This window comes from Choristoneura fumiferana, chromosome 18 (assembly GCF_025370935.1).
Source record: "Choristoneura fumiferana chromosome 18, NRCan_CFum_1, whole genome shotgun sequence".
Taxonomy (NCBI): domain Eukaryota; kingdom Metazoa; phylum Arthropoda; class Insecta; order Lepidoptera; family Tortricidae; genus Choristoneura; species Choristoneura fumiferana.
Genome location: NC_133489.1, coordinates 13,749,436 through 13,769,384, shown reverse-complemented (window position 1 = coordinate 13,769,384; position 19,949 = coordinate 13,749,436). Strand labels below are relative to the sequence as shown.

General features: G+C 37.1%; 2 protein-coding genes across 3 annotated transcripts in view; both read left to right on the top strand.

The window, feature by feature from the left end:
* LOC141437612 (semaphorin-1A-like) overlaps positions 1-19,949 on the top strand; it is a 143,156-nt gene that overhangs the window by 22,377 nt on the left and 100,830 nt on the right. Inside the window, exon 1 of one of the 2 annotated variants that reach the window (XM_074101058.1) lies at positions 10,931-11,396. The exons of the other annotated variant lie outside the window; for it this stretch is intronic. The gene's annotated coding sequence lies outside the window, so the exon portion shown is untranslated. Of the gene's footprint in view, positions 1-10,930; positions 11,397-19,949 lie in introns of those variants that run through there. 2 annotated transcript variants of the gene reach the window in all.
* On the top strand, positions 2,530-4,738 carry LOC141437539 (uncharacterized). Its single transcript, XM_074100970.1, has 3 exons — positions 2,530-3,637; positions 3,911-4,119; positions 4,709-4,738. The coding sequence occupies exons 1-3, from the start codon at positions 2,530-2,532 to the stop codon at positions 4,736-4,738; spliced, it is 1,347 nt and encodes a 448-aa protein (XP_073957071.1).

Below are 19,949 nucleotides of genomic sequence, written 5' to 3'. Positions count from 1 at the left end.
TCCCACGCGATAGTGAAAAAAAGGATTTGTATTTTTAACTTGAACTAATGACCCTTTTCCGTAACTATAATTATTAGAGAGTTCAAATTTGGCGAGCAAGTAGGTAATACTAACAGCTAAAAGCAATTTTCAGGATTTATCAAAATTCCTATGGGATCATCATCCCAGCCTATATACGTCCCACTGCTGGGCACAGGCCTCCTCTCAGAACAAGAGGGCGTGGGCCATAGTTCCCACGCGGGCCCAGTGCGGATTGGGAACTTCACACGCACCATTGAATTGCTTCGCAGGTTAGTGCAGGTTTCCTCACGATGTTTTCCTTCACCGCAAAGCTCGTGGTAAATTTCAAATGTAATTCCGCACATGAATTTCGAAAAACTCAGAGGTGCGAGCCGGGGTTTTGAACCCACGACCCTCTGTTTGAGAGGCGATAGGTCAAACCACTAGGCCACCACGGCTCTTAAATTCCTATGGGATATGGGAATAAAATGGGATTTATATTTTCGCTTCAAAGTGGCCCTAACTCCGTAGTTATTAATATTAAAGACTTTGTTCGATATATCGCCTTTTTTATTCTAGTTTTAATTTGCAAAAGCGCTGCGCTAAGTCTGACTGAAACGAAACGCAGCCTACGAAGGTATTGGCTATGGTCTGCGCGCGCAACTAGTGTCAATTTGAACTCGCAGAAGAAGGCACATTTTATTTCTATATTTTATTAATTAATTAAAACCTACTACATCAAGAGAACATTTTAGTTGTGCTGTGTTAAAGAATATTATTTTGTGTAATCCGTGCGTACGTGTGACTTTTTTAAGACATTTAGATTTGACCTAAGCCTGGACTGCTGAAAACTTTCCACGGGTTCGCTATCGTAGAGGAAAGGCATGGTGAGTCTTTGTAATTAATCTGGAATGATAAAGGCAGTATTAACCGAAAGCCCATCTTTCTGGGTCCAGTTTTTTAGGTCATTCTAAACTTAATCAGTTTCTCCTCATACAGTCCATTTGCTTCGAAAACTTTTCTTTACGTGGTTCCGTGACGCCACATTTTTTGGCCTCCGATCCGAATTTTCTATTAAAAAGTTACACTATTCTGTTGCCCATTATACCGTGAATCGTATTCTCGTTATATTTCTGAAAATAATCATCTAAAAACATTTTTTTCACGTGTGCAATTGCACACGGGCGAGTTCATTTTTTTGTTTCAAGTTGGCAAGTCCATTGTAATTCATTTGTCCGTGACAGAATTTAAAAATGGCGCCAATAATAGAGGGTGAAGATTGTGAATCACAATTAAAAATTTTAAATTTAAAAAAAGAATATCTGTTCAGTAAGGTTCAAAGGCTTATGATTTATCTAAAGCACTTAGAATGGATAGCTTAGATTCGGCAGTGCAGAGATTTTTGGTACAGTATTCAGAACTCGACGACGCTCGTAGCGACTTCGAAAATATTGTTATGAATATTTTTGTACTTGAATTGCAACAGTCACCAGATTCTAAGCCCTCGACAAGCGTACTAGAGAGTTTTGTCGATTTATTTTATGCGTGCAAACGAGTAGCTTTGAACTGTGAAAAGTTAAACCAGGAGCAGTCGGCGAATTTACGTCAAACAAATAATGAGAGCAATTTAGGTAGGCCGTCATTGCCTAAGCTTACTTTGATCGAATTCGATGGTCAGATTGAAAATTGGACGACGTTTTACGATACTTTCGTGTCTTTAGTACATAATCGTAGCTTCGATGACATTGACAAATTTCACTATCTGTTGTCATGTGTGAAGGGTTCCGCACTAAATATGGTAAAAAATCTTCCGATCACTGCTAATAATTATGCCGTAGTGTGGCAAAGTTTATTAGACAAGTATCATGATCAAAGGGCATTGACCGGGAGATATTTAGACCGAATGCTGGGCTTTACCCCGCTGACAAAAGATAGTGTCGCGAATTTGACTTCGTTTATTGAAACTTTTGACCATTCATTGAAAGCTATTAAAGCATTGAAAATTCGAGATTTAGATGACTACCTATTCTGCCATATTGCCTTACGCGGGCTCGATAGCCACACGCGAAAGTTATTCGAAGAAAGCCGGGATCAAAACGAGTTGCCGACTTTCAAAGAACTCATTGATTTCGTGAATAAACTAATTAAAGTACTCGAACATACTTTCCCGAGTACTAGCTCCTGGACCGCTTCTTCGTCAACTCAAAACAAACACAAAATCTGGTTTTATTCCAAACAAATTTAGTACACCGCAACCGAGTTATAAGCCTACTCAATCGAATAACATGTATTATAAAAATTCACGATCTCTCCCAGGTTTCGCCTAAACTTGGCTTGACTACAACTCGAAACGACACTCATAACTTTAAAAAGCCGATATGCGTGCATTGTAATTTAAATCATATGATTTACCGGTGCGAACAGTTTCGTAAACTGTTAGTTCAGGATAGGATTGACCGTGTCAACGCCTTAAAGTTATGCACGAATTGCTTAAAATCTAGTCATGATTCTTCTGAGTGCAGAAGCTACATGACTTGTGGAGTATGTTCTTCGCCTCACCATTATTTGCTTCATCGCGACGCGGGTGCGCCGTCAGCCGTGCTGACGCCGCAGCCGCCCCTTTCTGACGCAGGCGCGTCGTCAGCCGTGCTGACGTCGCAGCCATCTCGCTCTAACGTATGCGTAGCCGGGATAAATCCGTCACACTCCGTGAGTGTCGATGCGGATACTGACGTCGCGTTAAAAGAATCGCTTCATTCCGTGAATGAAGACGCAAACTATGGTGTTGTGTTAGGTACTACTCGCATACACATTGCTGATATCGCGGGTCAACCGCAGAATTGCCGTGCAGTTCTAGATTCGGGTGCTCAAAGCTCGTTTATTACGTTAGATTGTGCTCAACGTTTGGGCCTGCGTCGCAACAAATGTCCGTTTACCGTGTCTGGACTAGGCGGCGAAGTAGTTAAAAACTATGGTATTATTACTTGCGACATAAAACCGTGTAAATCGGACGTTCCGAGTTTTGCGGTAGATATGGTAGTGGTAGCCAAAGTTTCTTCGGAAATGCCGAACATTTCGTTTCCGTACGAGGTTGTGGAAGAGTATAAGCGGTTCGACTTAGCTGACCCATTGTTCTACGAAAAGTCAGCTGTTGATATTTTATTAGGCAACGATGTAGTGTCAGAATTAATTAAAGACAAGCCGGTCAACATTAAGTCAAATATACCGAATGTTATTGAGACAGTATTTGGTTACGTAGTAAGTGGAAAACTGTACTATGATTCTCAATTAACCTCACAAATTTTCCACTTATCGGTCTGTGAAGAGAAAAGTCTGGACAAAACGTTGCATGATTTTTGGGAAGTAGAGGAATTGCCGTGCAAACCTGTACTTAGTCCGCTGGATCAGCTGGCAGAGGATATTTACGCGAACGAGCATAGCCGCGACGAGAGCGGTAGATACGTCGTTCCTCTACCATTTGTGCCTGAAACCCCGCCGCTCGGGGATTCGCGCGCTGCCGCTGAGCGCAGGCTTCTAGCGACGGAACGAAAACTCGCACGCTCACCAGTATTACAACAGGCGTACAATGATTTCATGCTAGAATATGAGAAGCTGGATCACATGGAGTTGTATACTGGTACTGAGCCTAGTAGATATTTAATTCCGCATCACAGTATACTCAGACCGAGCAGTACCACCACACCTTTACGCGTAGTCTTCGATGCTAGTGCGAAAACAAGTACCAACGTCTCTCTCAATGACACTCAGTTATCTGGGCCTAACCTATACCGTGATATAGGGTCCATATTAACCAACTTTCGATTAAATGCTTTGCTAGTGATATTTGTAAAATGTAGCGCGCGATTTTAATACGCGAAAATGATAGGAAATATCAACATATATTGTATAGATCCCATTAAGATTTACGAACTAAAAACGATAACTTACGGTGTAAGTAGCTCGCCGTTTCTTGCTATACGGACTTTGCTGCAGTTAGCTAGCGACGAAGGTGAACGTTTCCCTTCTGCTGCTGCTGTCATAAGACAAGGCATCTACATGGACGACGCCTTGTGGTCGTGTGAGACGTTCTCACAAGCATGCGCACTACAAGACGAGTTGGTAAATATATTTCAATCAGCGGGACTTATTCTTAAAAAATGGTCCAGTAATAGCAAGGAGCTACTCGAGCGCTTACCTGTAGAACATCGCGAAACTAGCATTTCTTTCGAAAAGGACAAAAATGACGCCTCTTTAAAGCTTCTAGGTCTGATGTGGGCGCCATTAGTTGACGCATTTAGTTTTTCCGTAAATAAGCAAGACTCAGTTATGACCAAGATATCTGTTTTAAAAATATTAGCTTCGATATATGACCCCGTGGGTTTTATATCTCCATGCACTTTCGTCGCGAAATGCATAATGCGGGATCTCTGGAAGTTAGGCATCGGTTGGGATGAGCAGCTACCTAGCGATGTTTGTCAGCAATGGCTAGAATTTATTTCTGAGCTGCCTAGATTGTAAGAATTACAAATTGAGCGCCATGTCCTGCTTCCAGGGGTAACTGAATGCGAGTTAGTAGGGTGCTGTGACGCATCATCACGAGGTAACGCCGCGTCGATTTACGTTATTTCACGACGTGAGCGTCAAGTCAAGTGTAGGCTGCTTATAGCTAAATCCAAGGTAGCTCCAGTGAAGCTGGTGACTATTCCAGGCTCGAGCTCATGGCGGCAGCACTCCTTAGCAAACTAATGAAGTATATCGTAGGATCACTATCGCGTGTTAACGTCACTCGCATTACCGCTTTAACTGACTCGTCGATAGTTCTGTCTTGGATCCAAACTGACGCGTATAAACTCAAAACTTTTGTGTGTAACCGGGTTACTCAAATTATAGAGGTGCTTCCACCTCACGTCTGGCGTCATGTTAATAGCGAAAATAACATGGCAGACATTAGTTCACGTGGCGTTTCTCCCGCGCAGTTCATAGCGTGTAGTTCGCAGTGGTTTGAAGGTCCTGCTTGGATGTACGAAAATAGGGAAAATTGGCCTATTTCGTTTTATTTCAATAAGAACGAATCGGAAATTCCGGAAATGAAAACTAATTGCAACTTGTCATTTAATTTGTTAAGTCAACAAAATGTCGAAGAGAGTAAAGTGGAATTTTTTGAAAGAGTTTGCAATCAGTTTTCTTCTTATTCAAAATTGCAAAGAACGGTAGCTCGAATTTTGAAATTATACCGTAGGTTTCGCAGAGATGCAACTATTGAAAATCAGGACGTTCTAACCACCCACGATTTAAATCAAGCGCATGATTGTAAACTTATAACATATTATTATGACAGATATTTGTATGTAAGGCCACAAACGAACCTTACAAAATATTACAATTTAAATGGCATTTCTGTTAGGCAAGAGTCTGATTGCTGTACCAAAATATAGTCTCACTGACGTTTCCAGTTAGTCAATTTTGTCACGTTGGCGAAATTTGCAATACTGTTCTCAACTGTTTTGAAAAAAAATAGAGCCAGGACTATTTAAATACTTTGCAACAAAGACCAAAGTGGTTCACATCTCCACCTAATCTAAAAATAGGTAACATAGTTCTTGTCAAAGATGATCAAGTCAATTCATATCATTGGCCTCTTGCCAAAATTGAAATTATTCATCCTGGCTTGGATGGAGTTATCCGAAAGGTAACTCTTCGGTCCAAAGGAAGGCTCTTCCAAAGACCTGTAAATAAACTTAGTTTTCTGCCATATGCTAACTGATAGGTACTTCAGTAATTACGTTAATTTATTTAGTTATCAGAGGTGGAAAACCTTTTTTTCTTTTTATTCATATCTTCATTCATTTAATGAACCCCTCTTATTTTAGTGGGAAAGCTCCATGGTGCTTTCGGTGGGGGTGTTCAATATATCGCCTTTTTTATTCTAGTTTTAATTTGCAAAAGCGCTGCGCTAAGTCTGACTGAAACGAAACGCAGCCTACGAAGGTATTGGCTATGGTCTGCGCGCGCAACTAGTGTCAATTTGAACTCGCCAGAAGAAGGCACATTTTATTTCTATATTTTATTAATTAATTAAAACCTACTACATCAAGAGAACATTTTAGTTGTGCTGTGTTAAAGAATATTATTTTGTGTAATCCGTGCGTACGTGTGACTTTTTTAAGACATTTAGATTTGACCTAAGCCTGGACTGCTGAAAACTTTCCACGGGTTCGCTATCGTAGAGGAAAGGCATGGTGAGTCTTTTGTAATTAATCTGGAATGATAAAGGCAGTATTAACCGAAAGCCCATCTTTCTGGGTCCAGTTTTTTAGGTCATTCTAAACTTAATCAGTTTCTCCTCATACAGTCCATTTGCTTCGAAAACTTTTCTTTACGTGGTTCCGTGACGCCACAGACTTCAAATTTGGCATATAGGAAGATAATACTAATAGGTAAAAACTGTTTCAAAGATTTTCCGAATATCCCACGGGATAAAACGAATAAGCTGGTAAGAATCATAATTAATTACGGATGTAGGTTGATTTTTGTATTACAAAATTTGCACCATCTGTCTAAAAGAAAATCTGTCCGTATTTGTATTTACATGTAATCCTCCGAAAATTAATCAAAACACGAAAAAAGGATCGCAGAAAGTAAATGTATGTTACTCAAAATTTAACGCGAGCGAAGCTGCGGGCAAAAGCTAGTATAACATAAATAAGTAAGTATGTAGATAAGTATGTATGCAAAAGAGATACATGTGTAGGCACGAGTACAGTTCAACCATGATTTATAACTATGGACTTGTTGTATAAAATTTTCCCCTTATCCATTAGTACGCAGCATTTTAGCGTGGTCGCACGCTAGTGATGTTTGTTTGTGCCTCGAGATTTTGATTTTTTTACATGACGTGGTCGAAGGTACACTTACCTATTTATAAAAGAGAGTTGCACTAAGTTGCTACAATGATGATCATGTTAAACCAACAGTCAAGTGTTCCGTTAAGTAAATTTTTGGTTATAGTATTTTTTGCAGAGTTTACGTCTGGTTTAACGTACATACATTCATATCGTAAGTTATCGTTAGTAACGTGGTGCATCTTAAACGAAATATGCTTCAAAATTGAAGTTTGTAGTAAATTTCCGTTGTTAGAAATCACATAAACAAGCAATGTTTTCCGTTATTGATAAGTTCAGACGGCCGCCTTAGGGAAATTGAAAAACAACGAGGCGTCGCCTTGGGACGTAAACGTAAACATAAATCTAACCTAAGTTAATGAACAACAAATACAAACATCTTCGATATTCAAACTAACTGTACACTCTGGCAAGCAAAGTAAATTAACTGCGGGGATGTATTTCACAAATTGTACCAATATTGTTGTTTGAATGTTAAACACGTCATGACTTACGCGCGTAACACTTAGTTATAGGTTTAAGGCGTATATTTTAACCGACGATGCGAAACGATGCAAACGAAAAAAAGCTAAACAGATTGTTTTATTTCTTTTTAGAGCGTTTTAATATGGTAGGGCTCTAGGTTAAGAAAACCAATATTTTTCTGAAAGTGGCCAATTTACTTAACTCTGGCGCCCCGGCCAGTCACTCCCTCCATTACCCTACTTTTAACAATTTCAGGTTTTAAGTTTGACAAAAACGGTACAATAGTGACAGGTTGTAGCCTGTCACCTACGGTATACTTTAACCTAACCTATATCCTCAGTCGCCTCTTACAACATCCACGGAAGAAATGGAGAGGTGTAATTCTAACCCTTAAATGTTTTAATTTAGGTTGGTCACTAAAATTATGGTTTTGGAGAGTTCTAATAACACGTCAGACTAAAGGTTCTAATTTTCAAACAAAGAAATAATCCTCAACGAAGTTTCCTTACCGTACAAGGCATCCATCCACATTTTAGTTTTACCGGGAACTATTGAACCTACCCCATATAGGAGACAGAGATAAACGGCAATGAGTGTAGGCTGTATTAGGATAAAGAAAAATGCCGGCTTCCAAACTCAGAAGTGGCAGCTGACGACGTGCGTGCGACGCACTGATTGTGCAAAAGGACTATCGGGACACAAAACTGGTAAAATACTTGTTGCAGGAAACGAAACTTTTGCATATACTTATGGATAGCTTTTTGAGGAAATGTCTAAATATGTCAGAAAATGTGTTTATAATTTTGAAATATTAACTATATTATACTATATTAAATATTAATTATATTTATTATAAACTGTATGCAGTAATAGGCAATTTTGTATGTAGAGTGGGCCAAATTTTGGGCCGCTGAGTATTATTAGAAAAATCAAAAGCGTGTTTGTCATCGTTGAGATTTTCAGATTCGTTGTAGTGACTTGGCAGTTCACTCTTAGCCCGTCGCGCGTCCTAGAGACTACATTAGTCCTTAACTTTTTTTGTGCGGGAAATGTCCTAGAGACTACCAGTGCCCTTAGCGTAAGTTTTCGGTTACAAAATACGTCTCGATCGCGTTCGCGTTAAAATCTTAATTTGTATGGAAACACGAACAGCGCCTCTAGCGGAACGTTTGCGATATTCGTGTTTCCATACAAATTGAGATTTTACGCGAACGCGATCGAGACGTATTTTGTAACCGAAAAATTACACTAGGGGTACTGTAATCTGAAGGACATTTCCCGCACAAAAAAAAATAGGGACTAATGTAGTCTCTAGGACGCATGACGGGTTAATAATTATGCCTTCTGAGTAAGAAAAAAAACAATGTTTTAGTTAAATAGGGCAAGAAGGTTAATACATAAAAGAGATTTAGAGAGTCGTCCAACTTTCATGCTATAAAACCAACATATTATATGACTTACGCCTTCGAGTCAACGCAGAAAGTCGACTCGTTCGGAGGAACCAGCTGCCATGCACATAACCTGCGACTTTTTATTACCGTAGAAGTTAACCTTTTAGCAATAGACAATTTAGTCCTGGTTGTTGTTTTGATATTGGTAGACAAAATTATATTTGTATTTATTACGTCAGACTCAATAACTAGATTGTTTTATCAACAGAGAAATCGTCGAGTAAATGTCTTCGAACCTTCATTGGCCCACAAGTAGAATGCTAAACGTATACACTACAGCACAGTCGTATAACTGTCAATCTGTTTATTTTCCAGCTGAATTATTGTTTGGATTTTATTATCATTTTACCTACCAATACAACTAGATGCTCTGGATAGGTTCCCAAAAAATATTTTTGTTTCCACTTCGGGTAAACAAAATACCTCTTACTTTTACTAAAAAGCGTTTATACCCTACTATTAAAAAATATCGTACCTAGAGATAAAATAGTCATAAGAAATAGCAGTTAGGAGCAGAATTTGCGGGTCATCCGGCGCAAGCGCAGCTTTCCTCTACTTTACAGCTCGCGGTCAGCTTTCTGATAACATGCCGCCTAATTGATTTCCGATTGGACTCTGCTCTTGCAGTTTCGAGGTTTATAGAACGCAGCCCGAAATAAATCTTTACCTAGATGCATTTTAGTGATGTTGCGAATATTTTGTGAACGTATTTGGTATTGAGAAGTAAAAATAATTTATCAATTAATTATAATACTTAAATAAGAGTTAATTTATCATGGTTATTTGAGTCATAATGTAATTTCCGGAAATTGCTTTCAGCTTGAAGTTGACAGAAAAATCAGAAACAATTAAAAAATTTAGTACGAGTGTATAATGTCTGTTGCCCGCGATGTGGTCAGTGAAAAAACGATCAATCTTTCTTCGATCGTGTCCGCGGGAACTATACATTTTTCCGGGATAAAACTGTCACGTAAGTACTTAAGCTATATAGATAATTTGAAGACACCTGAATTTTTGAGCTCTTTTTTAAGGAAACGGGTATCCTAACCGCCGTCGCTTTATGTTTTTGAAATAATCATGTATGTTAGGAAGAACATATGTGATTTTCCCACTAACGCCGATAAGCCAAAGGCTACTAGAAACACAGGGAAGCTTAAAGTTCCAATCTTACAGACTGGCTAAACCAAATTTCGTTTCTGAGAAGTTGCATACGTTTTTATAATAAAATTCCAAAAATATTACTACAAATAGAGAATCCATTCATTACATAGGTACATACTTAATACGTTTTATTTTTCATACCAGTTTTATAAATTCAACAATTGCTGCCCCTAAGTATTTTTAAATCAACCGAATTAATTCTAGAGGTGCAGTAATTTTAGAGTGACCCATTAAAATCGAGGCTGATAGATATGAGCTTTAAAATCTAGACCGAGCTCGATTTTCCAGCTCTGAGAGCACCTTATTTAATAGCTGATTAGTTAATTAACCGTTATGTCTAACAGCTCAGATGAAATTAATGTAACAAAATCGTACGTTAACTTGCTTACCGCTGAACATGGTGTAGGTATTTAGGTACTTTGTATGTACCTACTTAAAATTTAAACGTTAAAGCAATAAGGTATTATTTTATTTTAAAGATAAGGAAGACTACTAGTACCACCCATGACCGAAAGCTGAATAGATTTGGTGCTTTGGGGCCGAGTTTAGTAACATAGTGTTACCAAGCCGGTTCAATATTCAAAGTCCTAGCGATATTAACTCTCCGTGTTACTATTATAATGAGTGCCCCTGTCCATTTCCGTTCAGTAACAGTTTCCTTCCACCGTTCAGCCCCTTACGTAAAGCTTCGTGCACGACGCTGCGCGCTCTTGATTATCTATGCATGAGTTTTTATTCCTAAGGACTAAAAAGTTAAATGCAAAACCGGTTCCCTACCACCCGCCGGCCGAGAGAGCCGTTTCTGTTTCTTTGTGGTTCACTGATCTCATCTATGAAGGAAGGAAGGTAGAGCGAGTCCCCGGCACCCAGGTGCGAGGGAGAGAAGAGATTGTTTTTCTTTTATACGAACGCCGAGAGCCGAAGTTAGCCGACCGTAGCTGAAGCGCTTGCGCCGCGCCGGTTCTCTCGGATTTACTACGACCCATGTGACGTTTTTATTTTTGTGACGTGAATCCATTGATATTATTGTTTAGTACCCATTGTGAAGAGTTCAATAAAATACCTTGAATTATTTACCACATTTAATAGGAATGGATGTTTTAAAAGAACGTGTTTTTATTTCTGCACATACAAAAGGATTGCACGAGCTTATGAAGTTCTAATCGGATAAACTTATGGAACATTTAAAAACACGAGGATGGCTGTGGTTTGAAGCTCATAAGAAGTGGCGGTGTTGTTTCTCCTTAAAAGTATTTAGTTCTTGTTAAGTGCGTTAATGTAATAAGGAAAACTGAATGCTTTGTTCGAAGCATTTAACGTGATCGAAAGTAGGTGAGTGCTGAACTGAGTCTCATAGGAATAAGGCTGAGTGCGCAACCGCCGGTGAAGGTTCCCGCTGCTAACATTGAACGTGAAGGTAAGGCCCAATTAATTTAATTTCATAATAGCGCAAAGCTTTTAAATTATTCACATTTGTCTTAAAAGTAATTACCACGAGTAACACACGAGTTAACTATTACAATGTAATTGGATATTCAAAAGGTTCAAAAGTGTTCAGAAGCCTTGAGAAGGTTTTAGTAGTCACAATTGCTATATTTAATCATCACTTTACTGTAGGTAATTGCGTTGCTATTCCTACAATACAATTAGAGAATCGAGTCGTTTTCTCAAATTAATGTACCTAAATATCTCTCGTAAATATTATTTATTTATATTTGTTCCTAAGAAGGCTATATACGCTGAAGAGCAGCGCGGCTTCTTGACATTTGCCTAGGCCCCGCGGCCTACGGCAGTCATAAGCGACTCTTCTGATGAATTATGTAACTAATTCGCCGCACGTAGTGCTCTGAAACAAAGTAATGGCGCCAGGCGGCAGGAAAACGCGACCAAATTAATGCTGACCGTCATTAGAAACTCCCGTTTAACAAACTGTAGTCTACATTACATACCTATCGCATTAAGCTGGGATAAAGCTCTTTACTTAGGGACAGAGGTTGGAGTTTAGACCTTAATGATGGAAGTAAGGCGAAGCCGATGGATGTGCAGGCATTAGGTGCACGGATTACTCGTTAGCATAAGTCAGTCGTATCCCGAGTTCATCGCGACCTAAGATTTACTCCGGGGCACGTATCCACCAGAGATCTGACCCCGCGGGAAAGCTGTGACGCCGCACGTGCTTATATAACCAAAATAAATTGTCCAACTTGAGAGTTACACAAGGTTTAGTGAGTAACTTTTACCCTAGTCTTATTATGTATGGGAATCTGGCCTGCCTCAAATATAATAAAACGTGTCCTCATTGCTTTTCGTTGCACTTCGCCACGTTGAGAAATTGGTACACAACTAACTAAACCAAGATTTACTTCGCGGTGGTCCATATCATGAATTAGAACCCTATTTTGCTACTCCAAGAATATAATCACATCGCGCAAGGTGCATTTGGTTTTACTCGTAGTTCATGGGATAATTACAGGCAATCGCAAATGTTTTTCAGAAAAACATCGTAAATCAGCAATTAATTAAAGCCGTCTTTTTCAATTATGATTAACGTTTCAATTGTGATATAAAATTGAAACAATTGACGGTCCTGGATTAAATACCAAATTAATTCAGTATTCAGTACCCACCTCAAGTTGTCAACATACTCCACTGAACTTTTAGTAAGAGCTGTTGAACTTGACCCGTAACCTTTGTGATATTAAAATTGTTAAACGTATTTTTGTAAATTTGATAAAGTTCACTGAACAAGCAATGCAGTTAATTCATATCGGCAAGAAATAACTTACGAAATTACAAAAATAAGTATCTAAGTATTACGACACATTAAAATAGCTGTGGCAGGTAATAACCTAACTAAATGTTGGTTTTGACGCTATATTACGCGATTATTCATTAAAAGAGTATTTTCTTATATTTTTACACCGGCTTAATTTACTTAAGGACTGGGGTGGCTCTGGAGGGAGAAACGTAAGTAGGACAGCGCACCATCGAATTTGACAAGTCTAAATGCCATTACTAATGTTTCTTGGAAGCCGGACAACAGACACCCGACGAATGTTCAATTGGATCCACTTTGGATTTCTGTCGTTAATAATTTGATTTTTACTAATATCGCGAATAAACATTGCTACATTATAATATTCAATCCAAAATAATCTTGATATTATCTCTCCGCTTAATTTCCAACATTTCTCATTACCGAAACATTCCAATCTAATTCATCAATTGATGGATTTAACAAACAAACACAGGAAGTAATTTTCCTATGTCAATACAGAAAACCTAATATAACTTGCGTGAAGTAATTTATCTATGGGAATGCGGGAACTGAATAAAAATATTGTTGTTCTGAAATGGATAAGTAACCGCGAATATGATACGTATTTGATAGTTTAAACACGACCCATTGGTATTAACAATTACTTAAATACATCTTTACACCTACACAGTTAGATACAATATACTTTATCATCATTACAAAACTTTGGTGCTCTTCTTCAAAGTAGACACGTTTAAAGTGTTTCAACTTTCACCGGTAAATGTTGTTCAGGAACGCAGGGAAATTACTAATTTAGTAATTTCTGAGGATTCTTGCTTCTCGCGCTCTTGAACTTCTAAATTAAGTATATTTTCGGTTAATTCCTGAACTGCTCTCATATTTCGTATTTAGTTATTAGATACTGGGGCATATTGAACTACTTTTGAATAAATATTGTTTTGTTTTGAAATTGATTGATGTCAATTCGTATCAATTGCACGTAATAAGTGTGTCACACACAGAGTCTATTGCTGACCAAGGCCAGTAGCGGATATACACAAAATGCTGATAAAATAAATTAATAGTCTGGAGCAGACAATTACACTGGTCAGAAATAACTAAGACTAGGTAGTTGTTAAGAAACAGAAGTACCTAGTATTTTTGCGCCTATGTATTAAATACTGTTATTAGGTAACAGCAGCTAATAACAATTTAAGAATAGAAAAACAACCATTAGTTTGTTATTTGGGGTACCTACCTCTACAGTTAGGGGTCAGGGTTTCTACTTTTACTTTCAAAGCCACAAGCACCTAAACTCCACTTATAAATAACTTGTTTAATACAATATGCATCATTTTACTGGCTCGGGAACTCTGAACTCGGAAAAGAATGATAAGTATTCCAAAGTTACGACTATGTGGAATTAACGTTGGAGAGTAAATTAATCTGCTTAGTAAGTCAAAACGTCCGCCATTATTTCAGGCCAAAGTTAAGCTTGCCATAACCGCCAAATCCGGGCGACGACACGACACGACGTATCACGGAAAATCCTGACGAATGGTAACCCTACTTCCCCTCATTGATTTTCATTATTCATCTATATTCCATTTTACTTCGGTATCTCGAATTCGCGCCACAACTTTCTACAAGAAGGTTGGTTACAATGTTTCAATAGTATTTTTGTCTCAATTCTTGTATATTATACAGTGATAGTATACTTACACCAGGTGATACACCAGAGTAGGTATTAGGAAGAGTTTGAACCTTAAATGTTTTAGTCAAATAAGTGATATATTTTTTTTAAAGACACAAATAGACTGGACCATATTAACTGAGATTGTTTTAATGTGAGTCGACCTGATTGGCCATAGAATATTTTAACAGGATATCGATTTGTTTCTATGATTTTTGCCATTTGTCACTTCGGGGATTTTAGGTGGGAATGTACCTAAATCGACTTTGTGTGTTATTTACTTTTTAGTTTATACTAAAATATGTAGTAATGCACTATGACAGTTTTTTTTTAAATTTGTTTATGGATTTCAGCTTCAGGGGAATTCTTGTCTAGTCTATGGTAACTAAACTCCATTTCAATAGAATCTGACAATCCTGTAGACACTTCCAGCCAACTTATATGAACATCGGATTGTCTAGGTCTTGGTGATGTAACTATAATCTAAAAGGAATCAAAAAACCATTTTTTTTTTCAGTTCTTTTACATTATAATCACATCAAACAGGGACACATAATTTAGTGTGTCCACGTTATATAGGGTGTCTTAAATGTCTAGAAAATTGACAAATTCTATTGAAATATAGTTAAGTAGTTGATTATAAAACTTTCTTTTTTATCATTAAAAAACATACGCTTTTTACTGGTAACGCTGCGCAGAAAGGCTAGCGAGTTATTAAATAATGCCACAATAATAGTTTTCTTTATGCCAAGATAAGATAAATGCATTATCCTTACTGCAAAGCGACTGGAATGAACCACGGAGAACTTATAAAAAGATACGGAATTAAGTGACGCAATGCCAGAGACAGAAGTTGCGAAACTTAATAAAATAATGACAGATCTTACTTATCTTCCGAGACCGCGTTTAATTTAATAAGAGTCGGGCTTGGCTTAATAACCCAGGATTGTTTAATGAGCGTTACGTGCGGGTCTAAATTCGAACTTTCAACAATTATTCGGATTGCTTGCTACACCGCACTGCTCTAAACTAGCGCTACACAGCACACACAAGGTCCCACGATATTAAACATATTGTGCTATTCCTAAATCTATTTAAGTAGATAAGTTAAGTCTAAAAAATATATATCTTGTGTGTGTGTGTGTGTGTGTGTGTGTGTGTGTGTGTGTGTGTGTATTTCATGCCACATTATACTATTGTAACATTAGCAATTAAATCAGCATGACTATACAGGAAAACTTACAATAGAGAACACTTTCATTGAATCTACGTCACAATAAATAAAAAATAGATGCCATGATTGTATAACAAATACCTACTCCTACAATGATTAGAATATGTACCTACGCTCTTTTGTTAAGGTAAATAATTTGAAAATAACTTTCTCACGTTGTACTTAGTTTGAATCGTTCAGAACAGAATTTGTCTACCTTGTTGATTAGGTATTTTTAGCAACTTATTTTTTAATTAAAGAATGTGAATAGTTCGTTTTTATAGGACATTTAGTTTATATTAATGAAAAACATAGAAATTATGCACAATTATGTTTTAAATTTTATCAATCGGTTTCTACATACAATTTATTTAATGAGGAACTGGTAGCTTAACACTGGTCTGATTCTCACTCAATCATTTTGTAAAATAACGTGTCACTGTCACAGTTTTATCCGCAGTTCCCCAGAATCGTGACTAAGCGATTATAGCAGATCATGCGATAGAAAAGTTAAGTAGAACTTAGACATTTGAGTCTAAACAGTTTTACAAATTGTCCTCGTTTGTCATTTCTTTAAAAAGAAATGTGGCTAAAACTCAGAGACATCCCAGCAATTAGCGCAAAGGCAGCTGGTTATGAGATCAAATAGGTAAACAACATTGCTAATGAACGTTATATATGAACAGCATTTAGTCACTTCCGTGGTAACCTTATGATTTAGGCGAAAAGCGCATTTATCTTTTTTAAGACATACGTATGATTTTTGTCCCACACAGAGGTACTGTAACTATACTGTTCCTTGTATTGTACTGAATTGGACACATTAATACGAGGCCCCCGAAAATATTACCACAAAATCGTATGTGGCATTGAATTCAAACGTAAAAAAAAGAAAGAAAAGAAAAAAAAGAAAGAGATTTATTTTGGCTCCATAAGTAACACCACTTTACAATAATAAAATAGATATAAGACTAAAACTAGCACTAAATAGTTATTTTCACCTCACTCCGTCTTTATCCTTCGAAATCTGCGTGGAAAGTCGCTTTTTATCCTCTTGGCTGGAAAGAGTTTTTGAAATTCGAACGTTATCGTGAACGGGTGCCGCCTTGAAAATACATATCGACCACTTACTTTCACAACCTCGTATCTGGCCACAATATTGCTTTAGAATCATCTTTATGGTAAGAACGATAGTGTTGATTTGTTGTATACATTTCGGGTAGATACGAGGTTGAGGAAGTAAGCGTTGAATATTGACGTGTTCACAAAGAAAGTTCTTCTTACATTGTTGAATTAATATTTAAATCTGTTATTTTATTCTTATTACTAAACATTTATCTAGTAATAATATAGCTCATTTCAGTTTACTGAAATTATTCCAAATGCGTCTATAATTACAAAAAAAAATACAGAACAAATAAGAAGAAAATAGGATATCAAATGATGAAAAGGGATTCAGAAACACACCCGAGAATAAAAAGCACAATGACACGATCTGAAACGTGGTTTGTCATTATTTCATTGATATAAATGCGTTAGTGTTTTCATTCTTGTTATTAGATAAGTATTGTTGTTATATTTTATTAATACCAAAAAAAATAGATAACATTTATTTACATTTTGTTCTATTATATAAGTTTTTTCGTCTTTATTCACAAAAAATAACGACAGATAGGTAGATAGATATGTGGTCAAATTCAGAACGCACCTACCGGAGGGAAAAAGGTCACCACCAATAAGGTGTATTACCAATTCTAGTACCTAATAATTATTTTAATTTTAAGTAGGTTTAGCTACTTGCATAATTAAATGTAAAAATTACTGGCTAACTCACTTATCAACGTCCAACCCAAACCCTGGATCTAGAAAGCTGAACTTATACTTGGACTTCGAAATTCCTTGTTTATGGAGACAAAAACGTGGATGTATTTTATATTACCATGGGATGAGAATTCTGCGATTTAGAAGAAACCATTGGCATAAGCTAGCTAGCATAACCTGAAACGGATTTATAAGAGTAAATAAATAAATATCACGATATATATATAAGAGTGTTCAATTTATTTTCTTCCATCTACATTTTTCTCGCTGTCGTAAGGTGAAAAATTGTGTGTTTCGCTCGGCTGTAAAGTTGTTTAGCATCTCGTGCCTTTGAAACCCTCGCTTCGCTCGTGGTTCAATCCTAGAATCCTTCGCTTGCTCGACTTTCAATATAAGCACTCGTGTCAAACAGTTACTTTCCAGCCTTGCATAACAAATAACTATTGTTATGCAAGGCTGGAAAGTAACTGTTTGGCTTGGCGTGAGTTGTTCTGTTGCATTGAAACCCGAACAAGCGAAGGATTCTGGGATTGAACCACGAGCGAAGCGAGTGGTTCAAAAGAAGAATCCTGAGCGTAGACGAGGGTTTCAAAGGCACGAGATGCTACTCAACTTTACAGCCGAGTAGAACACACAATTTCTCACCTCACAACAGCGAGAAAAATAGTAAGTAAATGGAACAAAATAAATTGAACACTCATATAAATCAGCTAACCTATGCCAGCTAGCTTATGCCAGTGGCTTTTTCTAAATCGCAGAATTCTCATCCCATGGAAATATCTCAAAATGCATCCACGTTCTTGTCTTCATAAAAAGAGGGAAATTTGAAATCCAAGTAAAGCTTTCTAGATCTAGGGTTTGGGTTGGACGTTGATGAGTTAGCCTAGCCAGTCCTTTTTACATTTCAGTATGCACTAAACCTACTTAAAGTTAAAATAATTATTACTAGAATTCTTAATATTGACAGTGTGAACTTTTTTCCCCCCCTCCGGTAGGTGCGTTCTGAATTTGACCACATATCTATCTACCTATTTGTTGTTATTTTTTGTGAGTAAAGACGAAAAAACTTATGTAATAGAACAAAATGTAAATAAATGTTATCTATTTTTTTGGTATTAATAAATAACAACAATAATAACAAGAATGAAAACACTAACGCATTTATATTAATGAAATAATCTATGACAAACCACGTTTCAAAACGTGTCATTGTGCTTTTCATTCGGGTGCGTTTCCGAATCTCTTTTCATGATTTGATATTATATCTATTTTCTTCTTGCTTGTTCTGTTTTTTTTTATTATAGACGCATTTGGAATAATTTCAGAAAACTGAAATGAGCATTATTATTACCTACTAAATAAATGTTTAGTAATAAGAATAAAATAACAGATTAAGTAACAGATTTAAATATTACTTCAACAATAAATGACGATCTTTCTTTGTGAACAGTTGAAGACGTCAATATTCAGCGCTTACTTCCACAACCTCGTATTTACCTGAATTGTATACAACAAATCAACACTCTATCGTACTTAACATAAAGATGATTCTAAAACAAATTTGTGACTAGATACGAGTTTGTGAAAGTAAGCGGTCGATACGTTTTTCCAAGGGGGCAGCCGTTCACGATAACGTTCGAATTTCAAAAAAACTTTCCAGCCAAGAGGATAAAAAACGACTTTCCACGCAGATTTCGAAGGATAAAGACAGCTTTTTCGAGCTAGTGAGGTGAAAAGTACGAGTAAGTATGTTACTTGGTGATACGACAGGATACCAAAAAGGTCTCCACTCAGCATGTGTTGCCGCACACTATATGGAGTAACGCTGGTTTACTGTAGAGCCCAAGAATCAAGAATCATAAAGAGTAAACTTGTAAAAAATAAAATGCTTATTCCAGTTTATATAATTAAATTCATAATTTGTTTAGTATGAATTCTTAAAGTTTGAAAAATAAAATATATTTGAGCGATGCTTTGGAGCTCAAATCTATCGAGAACATTTTCATTGATCTTGTTTTGGCACTCCCGCTTCGCTAAAATACATATATTGTGAAATATAACATAGGTACTTTAATTTCAATAATATACATAAATAGTGAAAAACACAAACCTGCTGCTGAAAAAATACATTTCTTTTTGAAAATAGCGAATATGGCAATGGGTAGGTGCTTAAGTGGTTTGTATTTTGTAACTATTACCTGTGCTGTTCCGCCTGAATACTTTCCTGTAAAACCGGTGCAGTTTATTTTTTCATTTTAAAACAGGAACTTTTTTATATGATGCACTAGAGTAGGGTATCTCGTTGTAGGTGAGCAGAGCGAGATGTCGTTTAGAGGAAGTGGTCTCATCCAATTAAGAGCACGCCCGCTGGATTGCTTCCAGCGTTTTTGTAATTGTCTTCCTGCACTTATTTTCACTATTGCCTCGAGACGCCTATGGTCGCGTATTTTCCAATTTTTAGGAGTAAATTGACAATAATGTAAAA